This window comes from Lissotriton helveticus, chromosome 1_1 (assembly GCF_964261635.1).
Source record: "Lissotriton helveticus chromosome 1_1, aLisHel1.1, whole genome shotgun sequence".
Taxonomy (NCBI): Eukaryota; Metazoa; Chordata; class Amphibia; order Caudata; family Salamandridae; genus Lissotriton; species Lissotriton helveticus.
Genome location: NC_136057.1, coordinates 1,357,955,697 through 1,357,983,473, shown reverse-complemented (window position 1 = coordinate 1,357,983,473; position 27,777 = coordinate 1,357,955,697). Strand labels below are relative to the sequence as shown.

General features: G+C 43.1%; 1 protein-coding gene across 1 annotated transcript in view; it reads left to right on the top strand.

The window, feature by feature from the left end:
- The window catches only part of GRAP2 (GRB2 related adaptor protein 2), a 347,855-nt gene that overhangs the window by 232,960 nt on the left and 87,118 nt on the right, over positions 1-27,777 (top strand). Inside the window, exon 5 of the mRNA XM_078683398.1 lies at positions 25,965-26,133. Within this exon, the coding sequence (XP_078539524.1) occupies positions 25,965-26,133 (169 nt within the window). The remainder of the gene's footprint in view (positions 1-25,964; positions 26,134-27,777) is intronic.

Sequence of the window (27,777 nt, the reverse complement as noted above, 5' to 3'; positions counted from 1 at the left end):
GGAAAAAAGGGGGGGGCACTACTGGTCAAACAGCCAGGTCTTGAGTAGCCTCCTGAGGGTCAGCAGGTCTTGGGTCTGTCGTAGGTTACACAAAAGGGTAAACCCGGAATCACCGGGACCTGGGTACTCAACTATAAACAGGGGTGGTCCCAGTACGTATAACATCAATAAGTGTTAACAGACAGGAGCAATTATTAAAACAAAAATCACAGAAAAAGAAATCAGAATACCGTTTAAACGTACAGTGTTATTTAATCACACTGACATTGATCATTGGTTATTCAAACGGAGTACATATTAAACAGTAAATGCATAAATAGCAAAAATTGTAGTGCCCAGGGGGAGGGATAGGGAGGGCAGTGATTCAGGTGAGGTAGTGGGATGGAAAAAAGTGCATATCACATGTAGTACAAGCACATGTTAATCGTGTGCTGAAGGACACAAATCAAAATTCATATTAAGAGTTAGAGTACATAGAATCTGTACTAGTCTGCCATGACACATATAATAGCTCTGTAATTCAAGTACTGTAGGCAAGACTGGCATTGGGCAGTTGTCGACGTTTCGACCCCCTTCCGAGCGTAGGCCACCTCGGGAGCCTTACAATGGGGGTCTTCCTCAGGACAGTGTGTAGGTGGCTCATGACAAAGGAAGAGTGAGACAAGTACTCAGGCAACCATCTAAGGTGATACGAGCTCCCGGAGATCGTATCACCTTAGAAGGTTGCCTGATTGAGTTGGGTTTTTGAAGTTAATGGATTTTTAGATTTGTTTTCCAACCCACCTGTCCGTTTGAGTCGTTTGGATAGGAGTGTATACAACCCTTCATTGAGTACTTGTCTCACTCTTCCTTTGTCATGAGCCTCCGGCGCCATGCCTGTTCCTACCAGTGATGTGTGGGAACCTTTTTACTCCCATTGACGGTGCCCCAATACCCCACTCCACCTACACACTGTCCTGAGGAAGACCCCCATTGTAAGGCTCCCGAGGTGGCCTACGCTCGGAAGGGGGTTGAAACGTCGACAACTGCCCAATGCCAGTCTTGCCTACAGTACTTGAATTACTGAGCTGTTATATGTGTTATGGCAGACTAGTACAGATTCTATGTACTCTAACTCTTAATATGAATTTTGATTTGTGTCCTTCAGCACACAATTAACATGTGCTTGTACTACATGTGCTTTGCACTTTTTTCCATTCCACTACCTCACCTGAATCACTACCCTCGCTATCCCTCCCCCTGGGCACTACAACTTTTACTATTTATGCATTTAATGTTTAATATGTACTCTGTTTGAATAACCAATGATCAATATCAGTGTGATTAAATAACACTGTACGTTTAAACTGTATTCTGATTTATTTTTCTGTGATTTTTGTTTTAATAATTGGTCTTGTCTGTTAACACTTATTGATGTTATACGTCCTGGGACCACCCCTGTTTATACTGTTGGGTCTGTCGTAGGCTCAGTGGGAGGGTGCTCCAGGTCTTGGCGGCGAGGTGGGAGAAGGATCTGCCGCTGGTGGTTGTTCTTCGGATGCGAGGGACAGTGGTGAGGTCGGCGGAACGGAGCTGGCGGTTGGGGATGTAGAAGAAGAGTCATCTGTTGAGGTAGGCTGGGCCGGTCTTGTGGAGTGTCTTGCATGCGTGGATGAGGAGCTTGAAGGAAATCCTCTTGTTGACTGGAAGCCAGTGCAGGTTTCTCAGGTGCAGGGTGATGTGGCTGTGGCATGGTACGTCGAGGATCAGGCGTGCAGAGGCGTTTTGAATGCGTTGCAGTCGTTTGAGCTTGGCCGGGGCTCCCGTGTACAGATCTCTGTACTGGGGTGAATGTATGACATTGTTCTACATTCTGTCCATCAACTGTGTTTTTTGCAATTTTCACCCCGAGTGGGCTGGGTATGCTCAGACGTAAGTCCCAGGCTCTCCACACCACTGGAGTCAAGCTATCCAGGCTGATGAAGGCTGATAGCCAGAAACCGGTCCTTGGATGCTTGATTCCGGTCTGGGAAAGATATGGCTTGGTAGTTCGGACTGGACTGTTCCCATGATGCACAGGGTCAGAGCTGATTTGCATATAGCCAGTGTCTAACTCAGGGTGGTGTGGAGTGCAAAAAACGATGGATTTAGGCCCAGATCTCTGTACTGGGGTGAATGTATGACATTGTTCTACATTCTGTCCATCAACTGTGTTTTTTGCAATTTTCACCCCGTGTACAGGGCGTTTCCATAGTCGCGTCTGCTACTGATGAGGGCTTGGGTGACTGTTCTTCTTGTATTTGTCGGGATCCACCTGTAGATCTTGCAGAGCATGCGGAGTGTGTTGAAGCAGGAGGAGGAGATTGCGTTGACTTGCTTGGTCATGGAGATTGTTGAGTCGAGGATGACTCCCAGGTTGCGTGCGTGGTCGGTGGGTATCGGGGCTGCTCCCAGTGCCGTAGGCCACCAGGAGTCGTCCCAGGCTGAAGGGTTGGAGCCGAGGATAAGGACCTCCGTCTTGTCCGTGTTCAGCTTCAGTCGGCTGATCTTCATCCAGTCGGTGGCGGCCTTCATTCCTTCGTGGAGGTTGGGACCGCCACAAATGTTTAGCTGCTACTCTTGAATGCAATGGGCTAAAAGTAGTAATGGTGCCACAGTGATCATCTTTCCTTTCTGTTTCATCCCTCCCCCTATCATCCACTATTTCGTTTCCTCCGCCGCCCTTCCTCCCTCACACTCCGATCCCCCCCACCATGCCCCATGCGGCCCATTCCCGCTGGCTGTGGTATGGACCGCTTTGACAAGAACTTTCAAGCAAAGTTTTATGGGGAATGCTATTATAAGAGGCTGGAGGGGGGAAGAGTTGAGCATTCTGCTCCGAACTGTTATCTGTTAATTTTAAAAATGTAACAATCACAGCAATTCTCACTCCATGATGCAGGCCCCCAATCATCAAAGCTTATATTACTCTATATACGAAATGAAGTAATGTCCTGCCATTAACAATATAAAATGTATGTATACTGTACTTACTAATGAAGCATTACTCCTGCATAATATGTAATATATTGTAAAAATCAATAAAATTGTGTGTTAAAAAAATAACACTGTTTTGGCAAAGATTTCACCTTATAAGTACCAGCTTAAAACGAGAATTCAGCAGTAGGCAATGGAAAGGTGACCAGTCAACCTTTTCTTCGGTACTCCACTGTGTAGCAACACATGCCTCTGCCTTTTTAGCAACTTTTGATCCATTTGAATCAGAAGCAATTTTCTTTTTCCTAAAATCTGCAAATTATGCAGTAGATGATGGAATATGTGCCAAATCCATAGCTATGCAGAATACATTGTTACCGCAGAATCACATAATTCCATTGTCCCTGCTTATGGCACTATATAAAACCAAATAAATTCTGACAATGGCAAAGTTGTGACTCTTCTTAAGTGAGAAGACTTGTCAAGTTCCACTAATACAACACAGATACAGATGAGAAGGAGCAGTACAAGTTCCTATTATACAAAGAAGGCACTGGCAACAATTCCATAGCAGCACTGGGAGCATGTGCTGCCGCTGTTCTGCTTACACTCGATCGCCTGAGGTACTCACAGAAGGCAGAACTTGCTAGTATAATTTAAAGAAACTTAAAGAACATTCACCCCACTTTGAGGCACTGGAAAATTAGCATTTTTTCTCTCCCAGCAAATTCTCTCATTTTGTCACATGAATAGACGAAAATAGATTATAGTCAGGGACAATGGAATTATGCGATTCTGAAGCCACATCATTTTACACGTAAATATGTATGTGGCATATAATCCACCATCTGCTGCATACTAAGCAGATTTTAACAAAAGCTATCTTACATGGATCAAATGTTACTAAGAATGCTGTGATCTATTGCTGTTATATTCCCGAGTTAGGCCCATGTAGCCAGGCAGCCTATCCATATCCATACTTATATTATAAAGAGAGAGCCCAAACCTTTGAGGCGGGTAATCTCAGTAACCACAGCACCAATCACAACACCCAATACAGCGTTGGAAAGGGCAGTTGCAGCAGAAGGACATAGGCTATGCAGACGGCCACAATATACATTTAAAAGGTAAAAGAACTGTGCCGGCAAAGTAGTCCCTTGTGGGCGTGTCTGCGTTGTGCTGTGGGCGTGGGCTGGGGGGCGTGACTATCGCTGGGGGCGTGTGGTACGGCCATCATATTGTGGGCTGTGGGCGTGTGCTGGGGGCATGACAAACACTGGGGGCGTGACAAACGCTGGGGGCGTGTGTCCGCCCTTCATGCCATGTGAACGCAATTGCATCGCATCAAGGGGCACGCTGGGGGCGTGAGAAATGCGGGGGGCGTGTGCTACGTTCCGCCCTTCATGCCATGTGGGTCGTACATTAATCAGAAGATCGTCTGCTGTGGCCGAGTGCTGGGGGCATGACAAACGCATTCAGCTGGAGGCGTGGTAAGTAACGTTACTGCAGCCTCTCCTCCTGCGTACTGTTACTGAACTCTCTCATTCAACGAAATTACACGCGCCTGCTACCATCAACCAGGGCTCTAGCCGGGCTCAGGCGGCGGATCAGTACACTAATTACACGCGCCTGATAACATCAACCAGGGCTGCCGCTGGGCCTCAAGCGGGGGAACACGCGCCTGCTAACATCAAACAGGCCTGCATCTGGGCCTCAAGCGAAGGGGAACACGCAAATGAGCGTGTCTGCGGGGACAATTACTGCAGCCTCTCCTACTCGCTGTCACTCAACTCTCTCATTAAACGGATTTACCCGCGGCTGATAACTCTCTCATTCAACGACATTACACGCACCTGCTAACATCAACCAGGGCTGCAGCTGTCCTGCAGCCGTCCCGATTCTAATGAAACAAAAAATGTTGTCTACCGCAAGATTTTAAAATAAATTGCCCTTGCCAAATACACACCTTACACACATTCTATTTCATACCCGGACAATGTCGGGACGGGCTGCTAGTTCCTTATATTGTCCTACAAAATAACATTTCAGGAGTGACCTTTTGCACACATTTGGATGCACATCGATGTTCGATTAGTTTCTCTGAAACTCCTTTGTTTTCACATCAAGCTTCGCACAACATTATCATGATGCCTTGAACATCATGTACAAGGCCTCTCTACGCACTAGGTACAAAAGTCATCCTATCTTCATCAACGAGGCGACAGTGCTGTCCACATATTCATAACATCACAAATCTAGGACACACATTGTGAAGACTGATTTTTATTATAAATAATAGCCATCCAGATAGATTGGTAGAGGAGGCACTTCTGTGAATACCGAAGGTCCCTGCATGCTGAGAAATCACCACGCACCGGTCTGACATTCCGTTACTTCAGATCAAGACGGGGTCCTTCCCTCTCTCCTATCAGGTAATGCCGTGAGCACATGGTTCACACGTTTGGCACACTTCAACTTCGAGAACTGGACAAGCACTGGTTCTTGTTCTTTAGGCCTGTTTGGCTTAACTGCATACAACCTTTTTCCACACAGTGTTAACATGTAAAAAAGGTAACATAATAACGTAATACAGTGGTTCCCAAACTATGCGCTGCGGCACCCCGGTGTGCCGTTAGGGGTCACCAGGGGCGCCGCTCACGATGTAAGACAAGCATTTGCAATGCAATAGGTCTCGCATTAGGAAAGTTTGAGCTATTGGTCATGTAAATGACAATTTTTTTATTTATGTGTTGGTTTTGAAAATAGCTAAATTAATAGCTTTGTCATTTACAATGCCAATAGTTATAACTTTCGCAAATGTGACACCTATAGCATTTGTAATGCAACATGTTTTGTATTTACGTGACTTAGATGTATTGATATTACAAATAACAATGGCTTTTAATTTTTTTAAATATTTAATACTTAAATAAAAGTGATTGTAATTTATAATGGCAATAGCTTAAACTTTTGTAAATAACTTTTGTGAAGATTATGTTCAGTGTATTTTATTGTGACGAAAATCCAACAACAGAAGTGAAATAGTAACATCTTTTTGTGACATTTGTAATAAAGCTTGAAACATTGAGAGAACATATTTGAACCAGTTGTTGTTGAATGTTTGCACAGATTGATGCTGTGATGGCGCGGAGTGATGCTGTGGAGGCCGTGAGTGATGCTGTGGAGGCCGTGAGTGATGCTGTGGAGGCTGTGAGTGATGCTGTGGAGGCCCTGAGTGATACTGTGGAGGCCCTGAGTTATGCTGTGGAGGCCCTGAGTGATGCTGTGGAGTCCCTGAGTGATGCTGTGGAGTCCCTGAGTGATGCTGTGGAGTCCCTGAGTGATGCTGTGGAGTCCCTGAGTGATGCTGTGGAGTCCCTGAGTGATGCTGTGGAGTCCCTGAGTGATGCTGTGGAGGCCCTGAGTGATGGTGTGGAGGCCCTGAGTGATGATGTGGAGGCCCTGAGTGATGCTGTGGTGGCGCATAATGATGCTGTGGTGGCGCATAATGATGCTGTGGTAGCGCATAATGATGCTGTGGTGGCGCATAGTGATGCTGTGGTGTTCCAGAGTGATGCTGTGGTGTTCCAGAGTGATGCTGTGGTGTTCCAGAGTGATGCTATGGTGTTCCAGAGTGATGCTGTAGTGTTCCAGAGTGATGCTGTAGTGTTCCAGAGTGATGCTGTGGTGGTGCTGAGTGATGCTGGGGTGGCGCTGAGTGATGCTGGGGTGGCACTGAGTGATGCTGGGGTGGCGCTGAGTGATGCTGGGGTGGCGCTGAGTGATGCTGGGGTGGCGCTGAGTGATGCTGGGGTGGCGCTGAGTGATGCTGGGGTGGCGCTGAGTGATGCTGGGGTGGCGCTGAGTGATGCTGGGATGGCGCTGAGTGATGCTGGGGTGGCGCTGAGTGATGCTGGGGTGGCGCTGAGTGATGCTGGGGTGGCACTGAGTGATGCTGGGGTGGCGCTGAGTGATGCTGTGGTGGTGATGAGTGATGGTTGTGGTGGTGCTGAGTGATGGTTGTGGTGGTGCTGAGTGATGGTTGTGGTGGTGCTGAGTGATGCTGTGGCGGTGCTGAGTGATGCTGTGGTGGTGCTGAGTGGTGCTGTGGTGGTGCTGAGTGATGATGTGGTGGTGCTGAGTGATGCTGTGGTGGTGCTGTGGTGGTGCTGAGTGGTGCTGTGGTGGTGCTGAGTGATGCTGTGGTGGTTCTGAGTGGTGCTGTGGTGGTGCTGCGTGATAATGTGGTGGTGCTGAGTGATTGTTGTGATTGTTATTTTTGCTGCATTTGCTTATACAAGAAAGAAAATAAATACCCATGGTCCAAAACTGCCAAGGCCGGGCCTACTGGGTTTTCAAATGCTTGTTCTTGGATGTAATGGCTTGCCGGCGTTCCCAGGTCAATGCTTCTCAGGGTCCTAAGATTCAATGTGAAGGATCACTTAACCTCTGATTTCAAAAGAAATAATTGAGCACACATACTAAAGCATGGAGGAAATGGTTAACAATCATGTGCCAATAAAAACACAGCATCAATAGCATAGAATTCTGGAGGTCACCTGACAATTCTGTAGGATACAACAACAACGCGTGTGCCTAAAGGATGACAAGCAATGCCCCAACAGAATATTCCATATGCTCCGAGCAGAAGGAACCACATGCGGCTGCTTCAATGAAGTGGGCACACACAGTTTTCTTTTCTCCATGGTAACCCTGCCCTTACTACTGTTTCTTTCTCTATGTTGTGCTTCGTGAGGAAGCCGGGATCAATGGAATGACTCATAGTGAAATATAAAAAAGTCCACACGGTAATAAAAAAAAATCCCCTCTGTTACTAATTATGAAATATTATTAAAGTCCGTAAGAGAAGAGCAGCAACAACAGTCGAATACGTGCACATGAGTGCTGCACTGCGTGCTGTCTGTGGCCTATTATTGATTTCAAGCCTCGGCCGCGAAAGCCCTCTCTGAGGCGGAATGCTGACAGAAGCAGCACATTGTCTCAGAGACCTGGCTTAAACAGATGCAGCTCGGAGCGAAACCAGTTCCTAACAAGCATTGGCGGCCCCTTTGAGGTGAAGCTCACTGCGTGAAAGCGGGATGTAATTAGGGGGGGAGCAGAAGTGAGGCCGAGCGTGCACTGCACACACTGGGAAAGCATCAGATGCCTGTGGGAGGGAGGCTGATGGCTTTGATGTGGACGCGCTTTCCGCACGAGTGCACCACACGAACTGTCCGAAATTCGCAATGGTTTAAGACCTTGGTTTGCCCACTATACTCTCGTCCATTTATCCCTTGCGGGATATAATAGTCGAGACCTAATAAATTGGCTGCGCTGAGGAAGCTTCTACTCATGTAGTATTGTAATTGTGATAATGTGCGCAATTAACAAGTGATGCGTCTTTTGATGTCCTAACCCTACCTGTCAGCAGTCAGCTTGAAGGCAGCAAGACATTGAATCTTATTTAAATGACACCCAGCTGCGGAACAAAACACGGGGGAGTTTCAAATGCCATGTGTAATCTGAAATTATGGTTTGGCCCAGGAGCGCACGGCCCTCATACGCGCTTCCGACGTGCTTTGACATAGCCTCCACTTACGCACAGCAGACTGTCAAGCGTTATTGCCGCCCGCATTCTGCTGCGCAGCGCTTCTGAGGACCCTTCACAATTTTTACAGGTTGGTTTCACACGGACTAAAAGACTCCTTGCTTACTGCAAAAAAGCGGGACATAATCTCATGACCGGCCAAGCCCTTTAATTATGCTGGCTGCTGTTCCTGCACTTTGTTCGTGTCCACGCCAGAAATTACGATACTGAATTTCCAGTGGGCAAACTCGCTGCGGCGTTGGAAATAGCCTACGTTGGAGGCTGGATGAGTTTCCTGCCCCAGTCTGTCCCTCGGCCAAGGCAAGGCACGAAGCATGTCATTATTATTAGTGTAATAATAATAACCCTTTTCCTTCTCAGCCTCAGTGAAAGAAGTTCCCCCTTCTTCCCTCCGTATATTTCAGGAGTTGTTTGCCACTGAAGTAATGTTATGGTCGGACTAGCCAGAAATAAACACACGTTCCCTTTCTAAGCAACAGCACCTCCTCCCAGCTGGCTCGTGTGACTCTCATTCCTTTCCGGAAGGGAAGACTTGTGCTGCCTCTGAAGTCCCCCAATTCAGATCGGGGAAAAGTTGCGTTTTCTGAATGATTTGGCTCATATTGGACAGCCCCTCTATCCCTGATGTCAGGGATCAAGATGGCAACGTCAGGGAAGGACATTAGCACGGTTCATTCTCTAGTAATGTCCACTGCTTGCCCGTGGCAGCAGATGGGAGGCTATAGGGGCCTTGGCCTGGGCAAGGTTCACCCTCGCTGTGAAGGGGACCTTATGTGTGCTAATTCTTGCTAAATCACCATTTACTGAGAGTATTTTTTAAGATGCCGTTATCTCCAGCATCACATGTGCTCAGGAGAGGTTTATATTCAAAATATATATTGTCACAACAGTGAGTGCTCGTCTATTCTGCTTTGCTGTAGTAATTACCAAAAATTTCCCTTTTGCTGGATTCGCTCCCCACTGCCCCAGGAAGAGACATGTCCTATTATCACAGGGGCAACCCATTAAACCACTTGGGCATCTGGGTATGTAAACTAAACTTATCAAAATGATGCCTATGGTAATATTTTCTGGAATCTCTAATGTAAGACAGGTACCATCAATTATCTGTCTTCAGTTTCTTAAATACATTCGTGAATAAATCTGTCTACTTTATCATCATTCATCTAGTCACCATCCAATTAGTTCAATAAATCCAACAAACAACAAAATGGATTCTAAAACTTATTTTAGTAAACCATATCTTTTTTTCCTAAGAAAAATTAATTTTCTCTTTTTCTAGTTCTCATTTACTTTTTTTATACATATACAAACATATTTAACATATTTGAACATATACATTTGTACAATATCTACACTATCTACAAACATAAAAACAAACACAAAGGAGCAAAGACATTTTCTCCAGAACCAATTTTGTGGTTCCAATGCCCAAATATTTAAACAAGGAAATTTATGGCACTTAATTATAGGACCTTATTCCTTTGTATTGGTCACCACATCATATTTACATGGAGCCGGGGAAGGTCAAAATCCTTTGTACTTCCTTTCTACTCGAGGCTCTCATAAAGTCTTTTCAAACTTAATTCTATATTTTTAGTAGTGCCAATATAGACAACAGTCAACAGAAGAGACATGGGCGCTAACAGGCAAAACGGTGCGAGTACAAAGTTACAGCTGTTTGCTTTACTTATTTCAAAGCGTTTGTTTCTCATGATTCGAGGACATCTCAGTGTGATTCTCCTCAGGGAAAAGATGTTGTTTGGTGGTAATGTACTTGGAGTGCAGCATGTCAGCTGAGATAGGACAGCTAAAATTCGCACCCTCCTATGTTTACGATTATTCTGTCCCTGCCAGGACCATCACATTACAAGACAGTCAACAAGCCTCCCACCTGCAGGTTAAGACTGTGTTCTTTTGTCTCTCTTGTGTCTCAACATTATGAGCTGAGGCTGAGCTAAGGCGAGAACTCAGAGAGGTGTACAACCTTTACAACGCAACTTTTACCACGCAGTGCCTTTACGACGCAACTTTTACAATGCAAACCATTACAACGCATTGCGCTGGGGGGCGCTCTAGGATAGGGAATATATTTAATTTACTATCCAGCACCTTCCCTACTATCCACGGGGACTGGAGTTGGAATAGTAAATTAAATAAATCACTATCCAACACCCAAAAGCACTATGCGTTGTAATGGTATTCGTTGTAAATACCGCGTTGTAAAGGCATGCGATGTAAAAGTATGCGTTGTAACGTCATACATCCACTCAGAGAGGATGTAATACTCATAGGCTGGGTGTTGCAAATTTAAACAAACTCCATATATAATAAGTAATATAAAAGAAAGCAGCCGCTGTGCAGGCATACTTGCCAAAAGTTAGCCGTTGCACATGAACAGGTGCACACCAGGCGCCCTACGTGGTGTTGTGACAAAGAGGGCGGACTGTTCTCATTTAATTGTGTTACAAATATGATTATAATACCTTCATCGGCTTCATCCCAATTAACCACAGGGCGAAAACTGGAAGTACGGGCTGTTTCTCAACGCTAGCAGTCGCAAGCATACGCGATCACTCGCAATGAGGAACCTGACCCCCCCCCCCCCCCCGCTTTGAGGAGGTTGATTTTCCTCGCTCGCAGTTGCCAACTTGACGTTGACGAACACGAGCGAGGTAAAAAACTCATTTTTTTTTACTCCGCGTAACGCGGATTGTGGAAAACTTCGCAAACTCCGCGAGCGGAGTTCACTGCCCAGGGTTAAGTTTTATGGTCTGCCCATTCATCTTTATGGCCCTCCCAGAACCCAAATACTGAAGTATGACCTGATAGGAAACAATAGGTCTGATTCAAACAGTTGTAGCCGAGACCTAAAAGGGGTGCAAGAGCCGAGTTAGAAAGACTTCCTGTTCATAAGGGATGACCAGGAACCACTACTCCCAGCGTGCAGCAAAAAATACCAGGTAGCCAGAATAAGCAAGAAAACTCGTGGTCCAGGTCACTGAGACATATTCGTTATTTCTAACATGAAAGGTGGGAAGAGAAGAGTGCTCCCTGTCACTGAGGCATGCGGGTCATGTTCGGTATTAAAAGTATCAAGAGCAGAAAACTCCATGTCACGGAGGTATACAGGTCCTGCCTGTTATATTCAAAACCTTGTACTGTATCTTTAATTAAATTGTTATGTTCTACTGTCACTATGACTGTGAGGTCATTGTATCTTGCCCATAGTGGAATGTTAAGTTTACATAGAAGGAACTGGATCTGGCACAGAGGAGTCTGGCAGATAAAGAGCTGTGTAGGTTTCAACTGAATAAATTCTACTTTTAATCATCCACTTGTCTTGTGGATTTACTACATATTTTTGGCGACGGGGCCTACACAGCTGAACCCACGCATCTATCAACAAATTTTTTTCAAAGAATTTCTTTCTTAAATCGACATCAAGCCATCTGCCTCAACTGCCTCTTTCTTTCAATGAACTCTTCAATTTTACTTTCAACTCTACAAGTCTGAAGACCAGCTCCGCATCAAAGAATTTCAAAACAAGCTTTCAACTTAGAACTTCGACGCCTTGAGATAAGTGACTCTAAAATTGATTTCAAAATATTTCTAAACTACATTTTCGATTTCTGACTAATCCTTAGAACTGTCTCGCCTGCAGCGCGTCATGTTCAAATGATGTGGTTACAACGTTGGCATTACATCTATTTTATTTGCAGTGTATGATTTTCCACTGACATATGGTTGCAGCGCTGGCGTTGTGTTGAGCTGAGAACGAAACTTTCTATATGATAATTTTGTTCTACACACGCATTTTCCTGCACATCGAGTGAAGCGAAAAGAGTAACGAGACATATGTACACAAATGTAAAGCGCTCACAATTTTAAGACGGATATGTATAACGCTCGCAAATTTTGAAAGTAAACTTTACCAGTACATCCAGCCTCCAAGAGCGAGCATTAGAGCGAGTCTTCCTCACGAGAGTCGAACAAGACCTCTGCGCGAGAGTTCTATATGACGTGAACTTGCGCGAGACTTTACTAAATTTTTCTACGCATGCTCCGTTTTTGCCAACCATCGTGGAGTCATATTATCAACCACACTGCGCATGCTCCGTTTCTTTTGCCAACCATCGTGGTGTTTTCCATCCACAAAGCAATGCACTAACCACGGAATTCCATTCTTTATTTGTCACATTTTACAGTGTCACAGCGCTTTCTAAAAGGATTCCATTCTTCAACAATTAACATTCTTTTTCAAGAAAATAATCTTCTTGGATAGTTAAGTTCTACAGTGTCACATCGCCTCTTCAACAGAGATTCCATTCTACAGTGTCACATTACCTCTTCAACAGAGATTCTATTCTCCAACAATTAACATTCTTTTCTCAAGAGAACCATTGTTTTTAGTTTTACCTAGATACAACAACAACAAAAAAAGTGTTCTTTTTTTCTCAAATGAAACATTAAGTTCTATTATAGACATTTACACTTGTATTTCCTCAGGTGAAAATTAACTCTATCTTCCATAATGTCTTCTTTACAGTCTATAAATGCTCCTCCATCTTTTCTTGATACTCCAGGAGATCCTCCAGTAAAGTGGGATATTTGGTTCGACGCCTTCGAGACATATTTAGGTGCCATCGGAGCTTCAAGGTATCGCCATGAAAGAAAAAAATGTCTCTTACTGCATTCTCTTGGTTTCGAAGGTAGATCTATCTTCAAGCACTTACCTGATCTTCCTGGAGATAACGAAGTTACTGATGAGTATCAAATTACTGTTACCAAACTTAAACTTAGGTTTGATAAACAACCCAATTTGATTGTATTTAGGCATAAATTCTTTAAGAGGAAACAATCTGAAAGTGAAGATGTTGATGCTTATGTATCCAGTCTCAGGAAGTTGGCTTCTGTCTGTCTTTTTGACAACTTTACTGAACAACTAATTCGTGACCAATTCGTTGGTCATTGTAAAGATAAACAGATTAGGCAGAAGTTACTTTCCATGGACAATCCTACCCTTGATGAAACCATTAAGGTAGCAAAAAGTATAGAGACATCTCATATTTCCCTTAAAGAATTAGAAGACAAACCAATTGACAGCGTCAATTTTGTTGGTAATGCAAGGAAAGCTAAAAATAAATCCACAAAAACTACGAGTAATGTTTCCCCGAGATTCAAAGACACTGTGTCTGTACCTAACAATATTTGTCTACAATGTGGCAGTTCTGTCCATAGTAAAGGAGCGAAATGCCCAGCAATAAATTCTATTTGTAACTATTGTAAGAAAACAGGACATTTTGCCACAGTTTGTCTAAAAAAGAAATTTCAAAAGAAAACTATAGCTTGTGTAGTTGAATCGGATGATGACTCAGAAACTGAAATTGTCTCAGTTATCACTGAACATACAGAGTCTAGTGAAACATCAATACCTCTTACAGGTGATCCATCAACTTGTGTTGATCCTATTGTCGAAATACTTGTCGGTAATAAGAAACTTGATCTTCTAGTAGATTCTGGTTCGAGGATCACCATGATTACTGAAGAGTTATTTCAAGAAACGTGGGGAGAGAGAGAATTATTTCCTCCTGACAGGAAACCTATCTCTTATGAAAAACGTAGAATTGCATTACTTGGATTTTTCGAGGATTACTTAGAATTTAAAGGTAGGAAAATAAGAGGAAAAATGTATGTAGCTGTCAAGGGATTGAATATCCTAGGGTGGTTTCACCAGGGTCTTTTTGGCATGCAACTTAGACCAGGCGCAAAAGAACAAGTATTGCTTGTCTCTTGTGAAGAAGAAAGCACCAAGTGGGTCAATGAATTTCCTTCTGTTTTTAGTGATCAACTAGGTAAGATCACTGGTTTCAAACATAAAATTATAGTTAAGGATGGAGCAACTCCTATTAAACACAAACTCAGGAGTGTTCCTTTTAGCATTAAAGAGGACCTTAACAAAGAGATTACTATGCTATGTAAAAAGGGAATTATAGAACCTACTGACTCATCATTATGGTTGTCTCCTCTTGTGGTCGCACGCAAGAGGGATGGAAAACTAAGAGTCTGTGTCAACCGTAGGTCCTTAAATAAAGAGATTTGGGTTGACTCCCACCATTTGCCTAAGATTACAGACCTATTTACATGTGTCAAAGGTGCTAACATTTTTTCGAAATTAGACCTGGCTAGTGCCTATCATCAAATAGAACTTCACCCTGATTCACGATCCTTAACAGCTTTTGTATCTCCTCTTGGTACTTATCGCTACAAAAGAATGCCTTTTGGATTAGCCTCTGCAGCTTCAGTATTTCAGAGGGTGATGCAAAATTTGTTAAGAGATGTTGAGGGTGTTCTTGTTTTTCAAGATGACGTTTTAATATATGCCAAAGATGATGATACACATGATGACATTGTTAGGAAAGTCTTGGAAATTAAAAAAAAAAAGGAGTTGTATTGAAAACTGAAAAGTGCAAGTTCAGTTGCAGTGAGATAGAATACCTAGGTCATTTACTTTCTCATGAAGGGATCAAACCAAGACAAGGTTTAATTGATGCCATTATGAAATCACCAGTACCTAAAGATAGGTCTGGGGTTAAGTCACTGCTTGGATTATTGGAATATTATTCAAGATTTGTACCTAACTATGCGTCACTGGTCAGACCCATTAGCAATTTGCTCAAATTGTCTACTAAATTTTCATGGACAACAGACTGTGATCATGCTTTTTTGGAAGTGAAGGATATTTTGAAGAAAAGTGATGCCCTTACACCATTTGACCCTGATTTGCCTTGTTTCATCACAGTAGACGCAAGCAAGGTGGGTTTAGGGGCTATTCTTACTCAACGGTCTGGTGAACAAGAATATACAGTTGCTTTTGCCTCCAGAGTTCTTAGGAATGCTGAGATTCAATACTCTGTTATAGAGAAAGAACTGTTGGCTTGTGTATGGGCTATTGATAAGTATCGACCGTATGTTTGGGGTAGACATTTCAATTTAATCACAGATCACAAACCACTTGTATCTATGTTGTCTGCAGGTCCTAGTAAATGTTGTATACCAAGGATCACTAGAATGGTTACCAAGTTACTTCAATATCAATTTGATGTCATACACATTTCAGGTGGAAGAAACACACGGGCTGATTTTTTGTCACGTTACCCACAGAGTTGTGATGTGAGTGAGGGTACAAGTTTTCAAGACTTAAATGATGAAGATGAAGAAGATTGTTTTGTGGCATCAATAGACGTACCCATTTTGGCTGTTGGGTCTGAGGAAGATTGGAGGAAATTTTTGTTAAAAGACAAGATTTTACAAGAGGTATTCAATTTTATCAAGAATGGGTGGCCAAAAGAGAAATCTTTGTCTTCTGAGTTGCAACCATATTGGAAAGTAGAGTCAGAAATTTCGATTGAAGATGGTTTAATACTAAGATGTGAGAAACTTATTCCACCTCATTGTCTTAGGGCTATCATTATGAAAGAAGCTCATGAAGGGCATTTAGACATGTCTCTTACAATACGTCGTATACGACAAGACTTTTGGTGGCCAAGCATGGATAGTGAAATCAAGATGTTTGTTGAAAACTGTCCTGTGTGCTGCTCTTCTGAGAAATCACTTAAAGTAAGTGTTCCACCTTTGTCTCCTATTGAGTGCCCAACAAGCCCATGGGTCAAAGTAGGTATCGACATTATGGGTCCTTATGAAGTTTTACCTTTGGGGATGAGGTTCATTATTGTTTTAATGGATTATACATCCAAGTGGCCTGAGATAAAAGTAGTGAAGGAAGCTAGTTCAAATAATATTAGCAAGTTTCACAAAGAAGTGTTCTTGAGAGAAGGTTTTCCTCAATTTATTATCTCTGATAATGGGACTCAGTTTGTTAGTGTCGAATTTCAAACTTTTCTTAAAACCTGTGGGATCAAACACCTTAGAAGCTCTCTCTATTATCCACAAACCAACAGCCTTGTAGAAAGAATGAACCGTGTTGTGGGTGATTGCGTTAGTTGGGCTGTAAAGGGCCAACTGATGTTCTTACATCTATTGAAAGCATGCTTTGGTTTTACAGAACAACACCGCACTCTTCCACAAAAGTTTCGCCTTTTGAAGTATTGAGAGGTAGAAGATCTAATACCAGTTTTCGACCTGGGTGGATGAGCAAGTGGTCCCATTCTTTAACTGACGTTGAGTCAGTTTTAGATACAGTCAAAATTAATTCTGATATAGCACAGAATAAAGAGAAAGCATGGGGGACTAAGAACTTTGTAGGGGCTTACCTGGGTGCTCCTGACGCCGCCACCGCCGAGAGTCATTCGGAGGCAGCCATAACGTCGTCGCCGCCCCGGGACTTCAACTCCCGGCAGCCCTAGCGGCGCGACGTCAACCAAACCACGCAGCCAGCAGCGCCAGGAGGCGTTTAAAGCCGGCACAGTCCCCCGCGTCGCGGGACGCGCGCGGGCGTCGCCGGGCTGAGCCCGGGCAGAGGGTGGGCCGTCTGTGGCCGTCCGGGGACGAACGAGGACGGGCCGGGCCATCCCCCTTGGCTTGACCGTTGAGAACCCGTAGGTGATTACTACATATGAAACTTTGTTTTTATTGAATATCATTTATTTGAGGCACCTGATCAACCCTAAAATGTCTGTCCAAACAACTTTACCCGATAACTATTTGCTAAAAGTTGTGTCTAGAATCAATTGTGACAGAAGGAAATCATTGGGGAAAAGTATTGTTCCAGACCTTTCATCAATTCCATCTACAGATGTAAATAATGCAGTTATTGCGGATACTGACATTGTCAGCGAGACTGTTGCATTAGCGGAGCATGATAATATTGATGTTGATTTAACCACGGCATTAGATATTTCAATCAGGGCGGAAAATGATCCAAGTGAGAACCCCGAAGGTACACTACAACCATCTGTTAGGGCTACTAAATATATGCGTGCCTGTAAGAAAATGGCACCTAAGCGGGGAAATAACTCTAACAGAAAGAATAGAAAAGATGCCTTACATAAGGAGAGTGCCGATGAAATGGGGGCATTATCAAATGACAATTTTGTTTCTATTATGCCTGACCAAATTGACCTGTTACTGAGTAGTATTTACGATAAATTTAATAGGGTAGTAGACCCCCTGTTAACTAAAATCGATGATCTGCAGGCAGAAGTAGTAAGATTAAGGGCTGCGGTGGATCAGCATGCCGGCGAATTGGAAAAATCTATATCTATCTTCAAAATGCCGGCGTGTGCAACCACTGTATCTACTACTAACAGGGCGCTACCACAATTACGACCTACTAATAGTGCCCCGTCCTCTAATACTAGGAAACAACAGCCCAATGAGCCACCTATACCTAGCCATATGATAGCTCAGGAGGCAGGCCGACCTTTACAGCAATTAAGCGTTGGGTCGACAAGCTCAAGCTCAAGCTCAGGGTCTGGTATTTTACAGAATAATGTTAGACCTATACCGGCCCCAAATAGTGTAAGGGCAGCCCCGGTATCAGCTGGATTATCCCTGCCCGCTGTAACAAGGGGAACGAATGGTGTACCCATGCGGATATGTAGGCGCCCAGTTGACCTTCCACCTGAATGTGTACCTTATGTAGTGGTACTTACTAATGTTCCGATTTTAACCCAGGTCCCTATTACCCAGGAGTCAGCGGAATCTTTGAAGAATAAAACAATTTCCTGGTTAAACCGCCACTGTGGTTTTCCAGTTGGCTACTCTGATCAAATTGTTTCGATCAGAAGAGTCAATTGGATTGGTAATACAAGAAAAACATGTGGGGGGGACTGCGTGATTATCAATTTTAAACATCCGCAACACGTTGCGACTGTTCTCCTTAGAGCAGCTTCACTCACGCAGTCAGAGACAGATGTAGTTGCTAGACCTCTGGGCTACTTTTATAACCATCTTAGCAGGCCACCCTCTGTTGATTGCGGGGAGGGGGTAACAAGTAACTTCACCTGTCCACCCTTTGTAAATAGACCTGTGTTGCCTAATCCCCGTTCTGGTTTCCATGATGGCACATTTACCCCGCTGATGCATGCGATGAGTTCTGCGATAGGTGGGAACAATTTGGGGAACAAATTTGTAGCTTACTCCCCCAATCCTCTTACCAACTATGGTATCATCCCTCCGCCTGTCAATGGGATGGTCTACCAAGTCCCTATTCAGAATAGGTATCAGTCGTTGAGTTTTCTGGATCAGAATGATTGACATGAGACTGACCCCTTCCGGGGTGATGTACCTAGTAATAATTGCGGAACAGTAGTTACCCACGCGAATGAACCAGATGATAACGTGATTGAAGAGTGTACATTAGTAGGGGGAGATGTCTCAAATACAATGTATAACATAGAGCTTTTTAATTTAGAGGATAACATGTCCATACCTAGTGATGAACCGCTTATTATTAGCCATGAGAGTGATAGAATAACTTGCCACATTGCCAGTTGGAATATTGCAGGCCTAGTGGCCAAGGAGGATATGTTGGGATGGATAGATTTTGTGAATTTATTTGACATCATTTGCCTTCAGGAAACCTGGTGTAAAAACTTTAAGGGCATTGATGGCTTTGTATCCTATGAACTTCCTGCCTTGGCCTCAACCCATGGTAGAGCTAAAGGAGGGTTGTTGATGCTGATTTCAGTAAAGTTGCCTATTCTGGTGAAAAAATATGTTAAAGTGGGGGACCATTCACAAATTTTATGGCTAGCGCAAGAAGCGGGTAGAAATATACTTTTAATTAATTTCTACAATAACATATTTGATGGCACTAGACATGTTGTTATTAATGAACTAGATAGGGCATTGACCAATTGTGTCAACAATTTTAATGGTGTTTTTGAATTTATTTTTGTGGGGGATTTTAATGTCTCAGTATGCCCATTATCATCTCAGAAGTTATGTGGGCTGTATAATCGTCTGGGGGATGCTGAAGTCCACTTTCCCCATCACTCCTATGGAGAAACCCTGAATAACTTCTTGATAGACCATGATATGGAAATTATGGATAATGCCAAAAATGATGAGGGCGAGAATATACCGACTTTTAAAGGAAGGGGCGCTAACACTATTATTGATTTTATATGCATGTCCTCAACCCTTACCCCGTTATGCTCTGTGATCAAGGTGGTTGATGTCATGCTAAGTGATCATAACTGTTTAACTACTGATGTAATAATATGGAACCGTGTCCCTATATGTGAACAAGGTAGTATTGTTAATATTGTACCTCATAGGCGGAATGGCCATAGGCTGAGGTGGAAGGGAGACAAAGCGGATATAACATCTGAGGCCATCATCACAAGTTGTCTAATAGATATTACGGCAATTCTAGAACAGGATGACACCTCGGTCGACAGTATTGACCACTTTGATAGAATCAATTCAACCATCAATAAGAAGTTTACCAAAAAGGTTGGTCACAATGATAGATATAAAAGGGGGTGGTTTGATCATGCGTGCACTATTGCCCGAAGGAATCTTAAAAATGCCTTGGCAGTTAAACCAAGAGATAGGAGCATGGTGATTAATCTTAGGCAGGATTATAATTTGATCCTTAAACGTAGAAAAACCGAATTACAGCAGGAAGCATGGGACAATCTGAACCAAGCAGCAGAATTGAAGAATTGCACTCTGTTTTGGTCTACGGTAAATAGCCAATTCCTAAAAGATGAAAAGGTTCCAGAACTCACATCTAACGTGAGTATGGAATCTTGGATCCAACATTTTTCTATTATTTTTGATACGAGTAATAGACCTGTCCCCAATGGAGAAGGCTGGCCTATTACAGCCTTAAACATCACCATTGATGAGGTTATGGTCAGTATTAGAGCCAGTAAGGGAGGTAAGGCCCAGGGTCCCGATGGAGTACCCATAGACGTGTACAAGACTGCACCGGAGATTTGGGGTCCATTGTTGGCAAAAATCTTCAATGCAGCTATTTGTTGTAAAATACCGTCTACTTGGGAGGAATCAATAATTGTTCCTATTTATAAAAAAGGTGACCGGGCAGATGCCAAGAATTACCGACCAATATCTTTACTGGACTCATCTGTCAAAATTATGAGTCGGGTCCTCTTAGTAAGATTAGAGGAATGGGCAGAAACAAATGAGATTTTAACTAATTGTCAGTATGGGTTCAGAAAAGGGCGTGGCACCATTGAGCAGTGTCTGAATTTAGAGCTTTTGGTAGGGAAATATACCCAGGCCAAACAAGGGTCGCTTTACTTATGTTTTGCTGACCTAAGCAGCGCTTTTGATATGGTAGACCACGCTATACTATGGGCCAAACTGATAGAAATGGGGGCTCCCAAAGGTATTATTTATTTCCTAGCCCGCCTATACGAAAAGCTTAGTACCAGCGTCCGATATGGACCTAATGGGGAGTGTACGACTAAGTTCAGGATCGGGAGGGGAATTAGACAGGGGTGTGTTCTAGCACCCCTGCTTTTCACCCTCTTCATAAATGAGATGGATTCTGTCCTGCAGACAGTCACGGAGGATACCCCTAGAGTTAACAATCTTAACATACCCGTGTTACTCTATGCGGATGACGCCGTGTTACTGTCTAGGACCCCCTTAGGTCTTCAACGTTTGATGGACAGCTTTGTGCAGTTCATCAAAGATAGGAAACTGGTGATTAATAAATCCAAAACATATGTGATGGAGTGCGGGCTTGGACGAGCTAAACTGAAAAATAAATCCCATTTTTTTATTGATGGTGAACCAGTCCAAAAAGTTGAAAACTTCTGCTACCTGGGAATTAATTTTTCGAATAATGGTCGATGGGATATTGAACATAAATCTGTTAAAACAAAGATGATCAGGAGCACTAATGGGGTTTTTGTATTTGCCAAGAAGCTGGGGAGTAGACGCATCAAAGACATGTTAAAAATCTATCAATCTAGATGTCTTTCTGTAGCCCTTTATGGGGCAGGTGTATGGGGTGTGTCACCAGCAGGGAGCCTTCAGGTAGAAGAGAATAACTTCCTGAAAAGACTCCTGTGTTTACCCAAATCTACCTCCAACTCCTTGGTTCACAAGGAAACAGGGTCTCAACCTTTAAATGACATGATTTTATTGAGACCACTATTATTGTGGCGCTCTATTTGGTTGAGCGATGGCACCTCATTGAATAGAGCTATTATTGAGGATTGCCTTTCTTTGGACCAGCATCTTAAAATCCCGTGGATTAGATACATTATTGAATGCTTCCTAAAGATCTATGGACTTAATGTGATCAATGATCCTTACAGTACCTCCGATATCTCCAAATTAAATATGAAAATAACTTTCTTGAATCATTGCAATGAAAGGCATTGTCTTGAGGATTCTAAATTATCCACATGTATACTGTACAATAGCATGAATGATTTTATTGGATTTCATCCGTACTTGTCACAGGTAACCAGAGTTTCGCATCAGTTTGTACTAACCAGAATGAGGATGGGAACAGTACATTATCTTGTTGCGTGCCCAGATATTAAATTGCGTCCCACAGGACCCTGTGCTTGTGATAATGAAACGGAACAGAGCACTAAGCACTTTCTTTTATCATGCAAATTGTATAGTGAATTACGGAAACTTTATTTAAAGCCAATGTTGAAAAGATTTGGAGTGAGAACAATCACGGACTCTATGAAACTGCTTTTTAATTTGCACAACCAGGACATTTGCTTTTTTACTGCCACATTTTTGCTTAAATCAATTAGCGCAAGGAAAAGCATGTGTTTTTAAGCTTTTTTAAATATTCATTCCATCCCCCTCTGGATAATATATGTATCATATGTTTTTCTTTTCTTCTTTTTAAAGAAATGCTTGTATCTGTAAATGTATGTGCTTTTATGGACATGTTTTTTAACGTTCCGAATAAAGCTTTATGAATTGAATTGAGAAAGCATGGTTTGACAAAAAGAGAAACGTCAAGGTGGTCATGTTAAATGTAGGAGATCTTGTTAGAATTAAGAAATCCACTCACACAAAGAAAGGAAAATGTAAATATAGTGAGCCCATCAAAATTGTACGTATTGGTACCAATGCTGTTCAAGTAGAAGGTGGGTGTTGGTGGAACATTTCGAAAGTTGTTAAAGTGAAAGCAAATGTTGTTGCTGATAATCATGATGAACATGACAGCGACATGAATTTATCTCGTAGAAAGAGTACCAGATCTATTAATTTACCTTGCAGATTTCGTGATTGAGTACTGTTTTATTTCTATACATTGTTCATTAATTTTCAGATCCTTATTCTTTCTTTCCTGTACTGTTCCCTTATTTTTAGACTATGTATTCTAATTGTTGTTCATATTAACTGTGTTCTTTCCTTTGGGAAGAAAATTAGGTATGTTATATTCTAAACCTTGTACTGTATCTTTAATGAAATTGTTATGTTCTACTGTCACTATGACTGTGAGGTCATTGTATCTTGCCCATAGTGGAATGTTAAGTTTACATAGAAGGAACTGGATCTGGCACAGAGGAGTCTGGCAGATAAAGAGCTGTGTAGGTTTCAACTGAATAAATTCTACTTTTAATCATCCACTTGTCTTGTGGATTTACTACACTGCCCTGTTCGGGAAAAGCACAGAGCTCCAGGTGACTAAGAGTAGGACCGACCGACACTCAGGTATTTTCGGTAGCGAGCGCAAAGCTTTAGTCTCAAACACGTTCCTTTTTAAAACTCCTCTAACCGAAAGAGAATTATGGAACAGCAAAAACTCCACAAACATAATAGTAAAATGTGGAGCTTCTTGTGAGCTGCTTGGTAATAGAGCCGTTGTTTTAATCCTTGCAAAATACTTGTCCTTTAAACACTTCTCGCCTGAGATTGTGGGTTATGTGGTGCAATACTGACCCCTGCTGTTTGGCTGTAGAACTGCGTGTATTACCAATGATTTAGATGCACAGCGGGAAAAAATTCTGGGGTTAGGAAGTCAAGTTAGAGCAGGCTAATGAGCAACGGTAGGCTGCAGGGACCTAGGAAAGAAAGGGGGCACTTTTTACTGTAAGATAATTTGTATTTAGAACAGGCATGCGTTCAAACGGATTTATTAAAAAGAATGATAACTTCTTTCATTTTGGAATTGATTGCACTCACACAATTGGATTAATTCACACTGTATTACAAACAAAAGTAATTCTAACAGTTAACCCAGAATCGAATGAGGAACACGTTTTAGAGGTTACTGCGCTCATGTTACAAAATTACATTTTATTCTTCTTCCTGTTACACAATAATGGTTACATGTTACAAAATGACGGATAAAGGTTACAGAATGATGGCCCAGGTTTACACAATGGTAGCTGAAGCTCAAAGAATGGTGGCCAAAAGGACACAGAATTATCGCCTGGGTTTGCAGTATGTTGGCCAAAATTCACTGACTGACAGAATGATGGCTGGCTATACAGCATGATGGCCCGGTGTTACAGAACGATATCCCCGGGTTTACAGCATGAATGCCCGGGTTTACAGAATGATGCCCAGCCGGTAGGGAATGTGTGTGAAGACGACTGGCAGGCCTCGAATAGTAGCTAAAGTTTGGACTTATTTTAACTGAGCTCCCACAGGTCCATGTCTACAGGTTTGCAGATAGATGTTTCAAAATGTCCGACTGACATTTTTCTCAGTCATCCGTCGCACTGCAGGCCGAGGTGATCAGATGTGCCGGGGGATTTAAGAATGAACAAGCACACCACCACTCAGCTAAGAGATAAAGAGATTGAGACAATTGTGTGCTATAAAAATAGTGAACATAGCAAACACAACAAGATGAGGGACGGAGTGCTGAAACTTTTCAACCGCTCACCCCCAGTCAAGACATCTGGGTTGAATCCATCGTTCTTTTGCTCACTATGCCACCCTAGTTTGGACCCAGCCATATGCAAATCAGTCTTGACCCTGCTCCTCATGGGAAATGTCCAGCCTGAACTGTCAGGCAAGGTCTTGCTTGGACCGGAAACAAGCTTCCTGGGACTGGTTTAAGGGTATCACCCGTCATCAGCTGTGATAGATTGTATCCTATGGCTCAGCGAGCATAAAAATAGTGAGCATGTATTAAAAAACAACCACCAAGGGAGCTATTAATAGATGGATGGTAACTGGAGGAGCAGGGACTGGTCCAGGTGGTATCTCCACCTCCGTTACCGGCCATCACCAGATTCTGGGCCCTGAATGGTGAATAACATACTGGGCCTTGAATTACCCAGTCCGTCATTGCATACGAGCCCATGACACTAGGTCCTTTCTGCTTACAACAGGTGTAAAATCTTGGTGGAAGAGCATTTGAATTTACCAGGTGCATTCTTGCACCTGTTAAAACTTGGGATCATTCGTTTTTGTATATCTTCTTGAGGCACCACTCAACATGGGGCTCTAAAAAGAGAAAGGCTGATCAAAAATTAACTAAAGCACTTTTTATTAAGGTTAGTAGGAAATTTGTTAGAATGGAAGTTAACATAGGCAGGTTAATATCTACATGAGTTCAAGAAGTGTGCAGCTATTTTCAAAGTGCACATAGCGGCCTTTTAGGGATCTGTGGGCGGGCCAAGCTGTGAGTCAATTACATGGGTATGCAACATGAACTGGTAATAAAAGTTACTTTTCAGCTTTCAAACTCTCGTAAAGACCACCTAAGCCGGAGTTAGTTGCAAGCCTCAGCCAAGGAAGGTTCCAGAGCTTTGTGGGTGCCTAGCTTCAGATCTCCTTGGCAGGAGCCTTTGGTGAAGGGCGCTTGTGGCAGTAAAAGAGCTCATGGTTGGGAAAGATGCCTCCGGTGTTAATGATAGAAGAAGCTCACCAGGTGGGTTCTTCTGGCCGGTTCCCTGGGTGCATAGTTTCTGGAGCTCATATCTCTTCCGTCAGTGGGTATCCCAAGTGGATCCTTTCCTGCCTCCATGGCATTGGGTTATCTGAATCGGAGATCCCAGTGAAGAGTCTTTCTGGAGTTGGGAAAATTGCAGGTGGGACGAGCCAGTGTTTGAATCAAGGATTAATTGCATTTCATTAAAAAAAATATGCGACATATTAAATGCATTAAAAGACGTTTAAGAAACATCCAGTGTTGTCAATCTTTGAGCATGATCACATTGAGATGTCCTGCAATTAATTGGCCAAGGATGGACTTGAGGTATGAGAGAAGTGCAAGTTAATGGTAGCATAAGTTCTGAGTAGCAATCACTTACAGTGGTTACCTACAGTCATAGAGGGATATCCGAAGATCCAAGCCTCAGCTTTGAAATGATAGAATCACGGCCTAAGGTAAATGGGGTCTGCCCTGTGGCCACAGTTGTGTAGCCGACGCACTCACTGTGGTCATATACTTGGGTATTTTCATGCTTGGTGAATCCTCTTGAGCCAATATAGTCATTGTTTGATGGTTGCCCCTTCCTGTTATTAGGCATGAAGACGACGTCCAGCACTTTAAGGTCATGCGAGACTCCAGAGGCAACTACTACCTGTGGTCCGAGAAGTTCCAGTCCGTCAATGCCCTGGTGGCATACTACAAAACCGTCTCCATCTCGCGACAAAAGCAGATCTTTCTGAGGGATGGCAGCCGAGATGAGCAGGTACGACTCCTTATCACCTTAGCTTGCAACTTCTATGAGCAACAACTAAAAGATTGTCATTGTCTTCAGCTGAAGGTGTTTCAAAGTGGATGCAGTCTCATTGATGCCTTTCTCATCCATTTAAAGTTGTAGTGGGAGGGGGCCGAGCACATCATGATGGTGAGGGACTAGACTAGTTCACTATGCTGAACATTCAGAAGGAATTTCGTGCAGTGCTGGGGTAAAAGTCTTATACAAGGGTTCTCTCTGGACGAATCTATTTAGATGTTGTATCATGAGGATGATTAGTAAGAAGAGGTTTTTTTTCTCTTCGTATTGTTATTAGTCATAAACTGAATATCCATTTCTGGTTTTGACGATTGACCAGTCACTGAATATTTAGTCTTTTTCATTTTGGCCTTGCATTTAAGAGTTGTTGTGTATAGATAGGGGTGTGAGCACTGGCCAGCACTCGTTGCCGTAGGGTGAAATGTATTTCTCTAAGCAGGCCTCTGGAGCCATTTACTAAACCTTCCTTCCCATATGGCAACAGGGTTGACCAAAAGGACGGAAATATTTTAAGGACAACTTGCCAACATGACAAAGAGGGATACAATACTCACCCATGTTTCAGCCCCACTCAAGGATTTGTGCATCATGCGTGCAACGCAACAAGATTGCATCAGGGATTGGATGGAACATTGAGTCGCCACCAGTACATGTTATAGTGCTGTACATTGGCGTGATACTTTGTTTCATCAGCCTATTGTACTTTTCTCAGCTGGGCTTTAAAGGAAGGTTCAGTGCTCTATCATCCCACTCTATAGCAATGGGCAAGGTGTACTAAGCATTTTTGTGGTTGCAAACTCTGAGATTCACATACTCACAGGGTTCGAATCACAAAAGGGTCCATTCTTATGCACAAAACCCATTCTGCAAGTCAGAAGTGTTTTCCCTACTCATAAAATGGGTTCTGTGACCCATATCAAATTGCAGTTTGGAAGGGGTGTGAAAGGGGCTCCTTCAAAATTGCGAGACAGTATTGAATGTATCAGTTGATCATTAACAGACTCTTCAAGGGAGATGGTAACTGATTTGGTGTGGGAGATAGTTTTCCAAAACAGAATGCTTTTGTTTTATTTTGCAAAACCAACAGTTGATGGACAGAATGCAGAACAATGTCATACATTCACCCCGGTACAGAGATCTGGGCCTAATCCATCGTTTTTTTTCTCACCACACCACCCCAGTTGAAACATGGCCATATGCAAATCAGCCTTGACCCTGTGCCTCATGGGAACAGTCCAGGCGAGCTGCCAAACCATGTCTTCCCTGGACCGGAATCAAGCATCCTAGGACCGGTTTCTGGCTATCAGCCATCTTCAGCCAGGGTAGCTTGACTCCAGTGGTGTGGAGAGCGCGGGACTCACGTCTGAGCATACCCGTCCCACTTGGGGATACAAATGCAAAAACAACAGTTGATGGACAGAATGCAGAACAATGTCATACATTCACCCCAGTTACAGAGATCTGGGTCTAATCCATTGTTTTTTTGCTCACCACACCACCCCAGTTCAGACATGGCCATATGCAAATCAGCCTTGACCCTGTGCCTCATGGGAACAGTCCAGGCGAGCTGCCAAACCATGTCTTCCCTGGACCGGA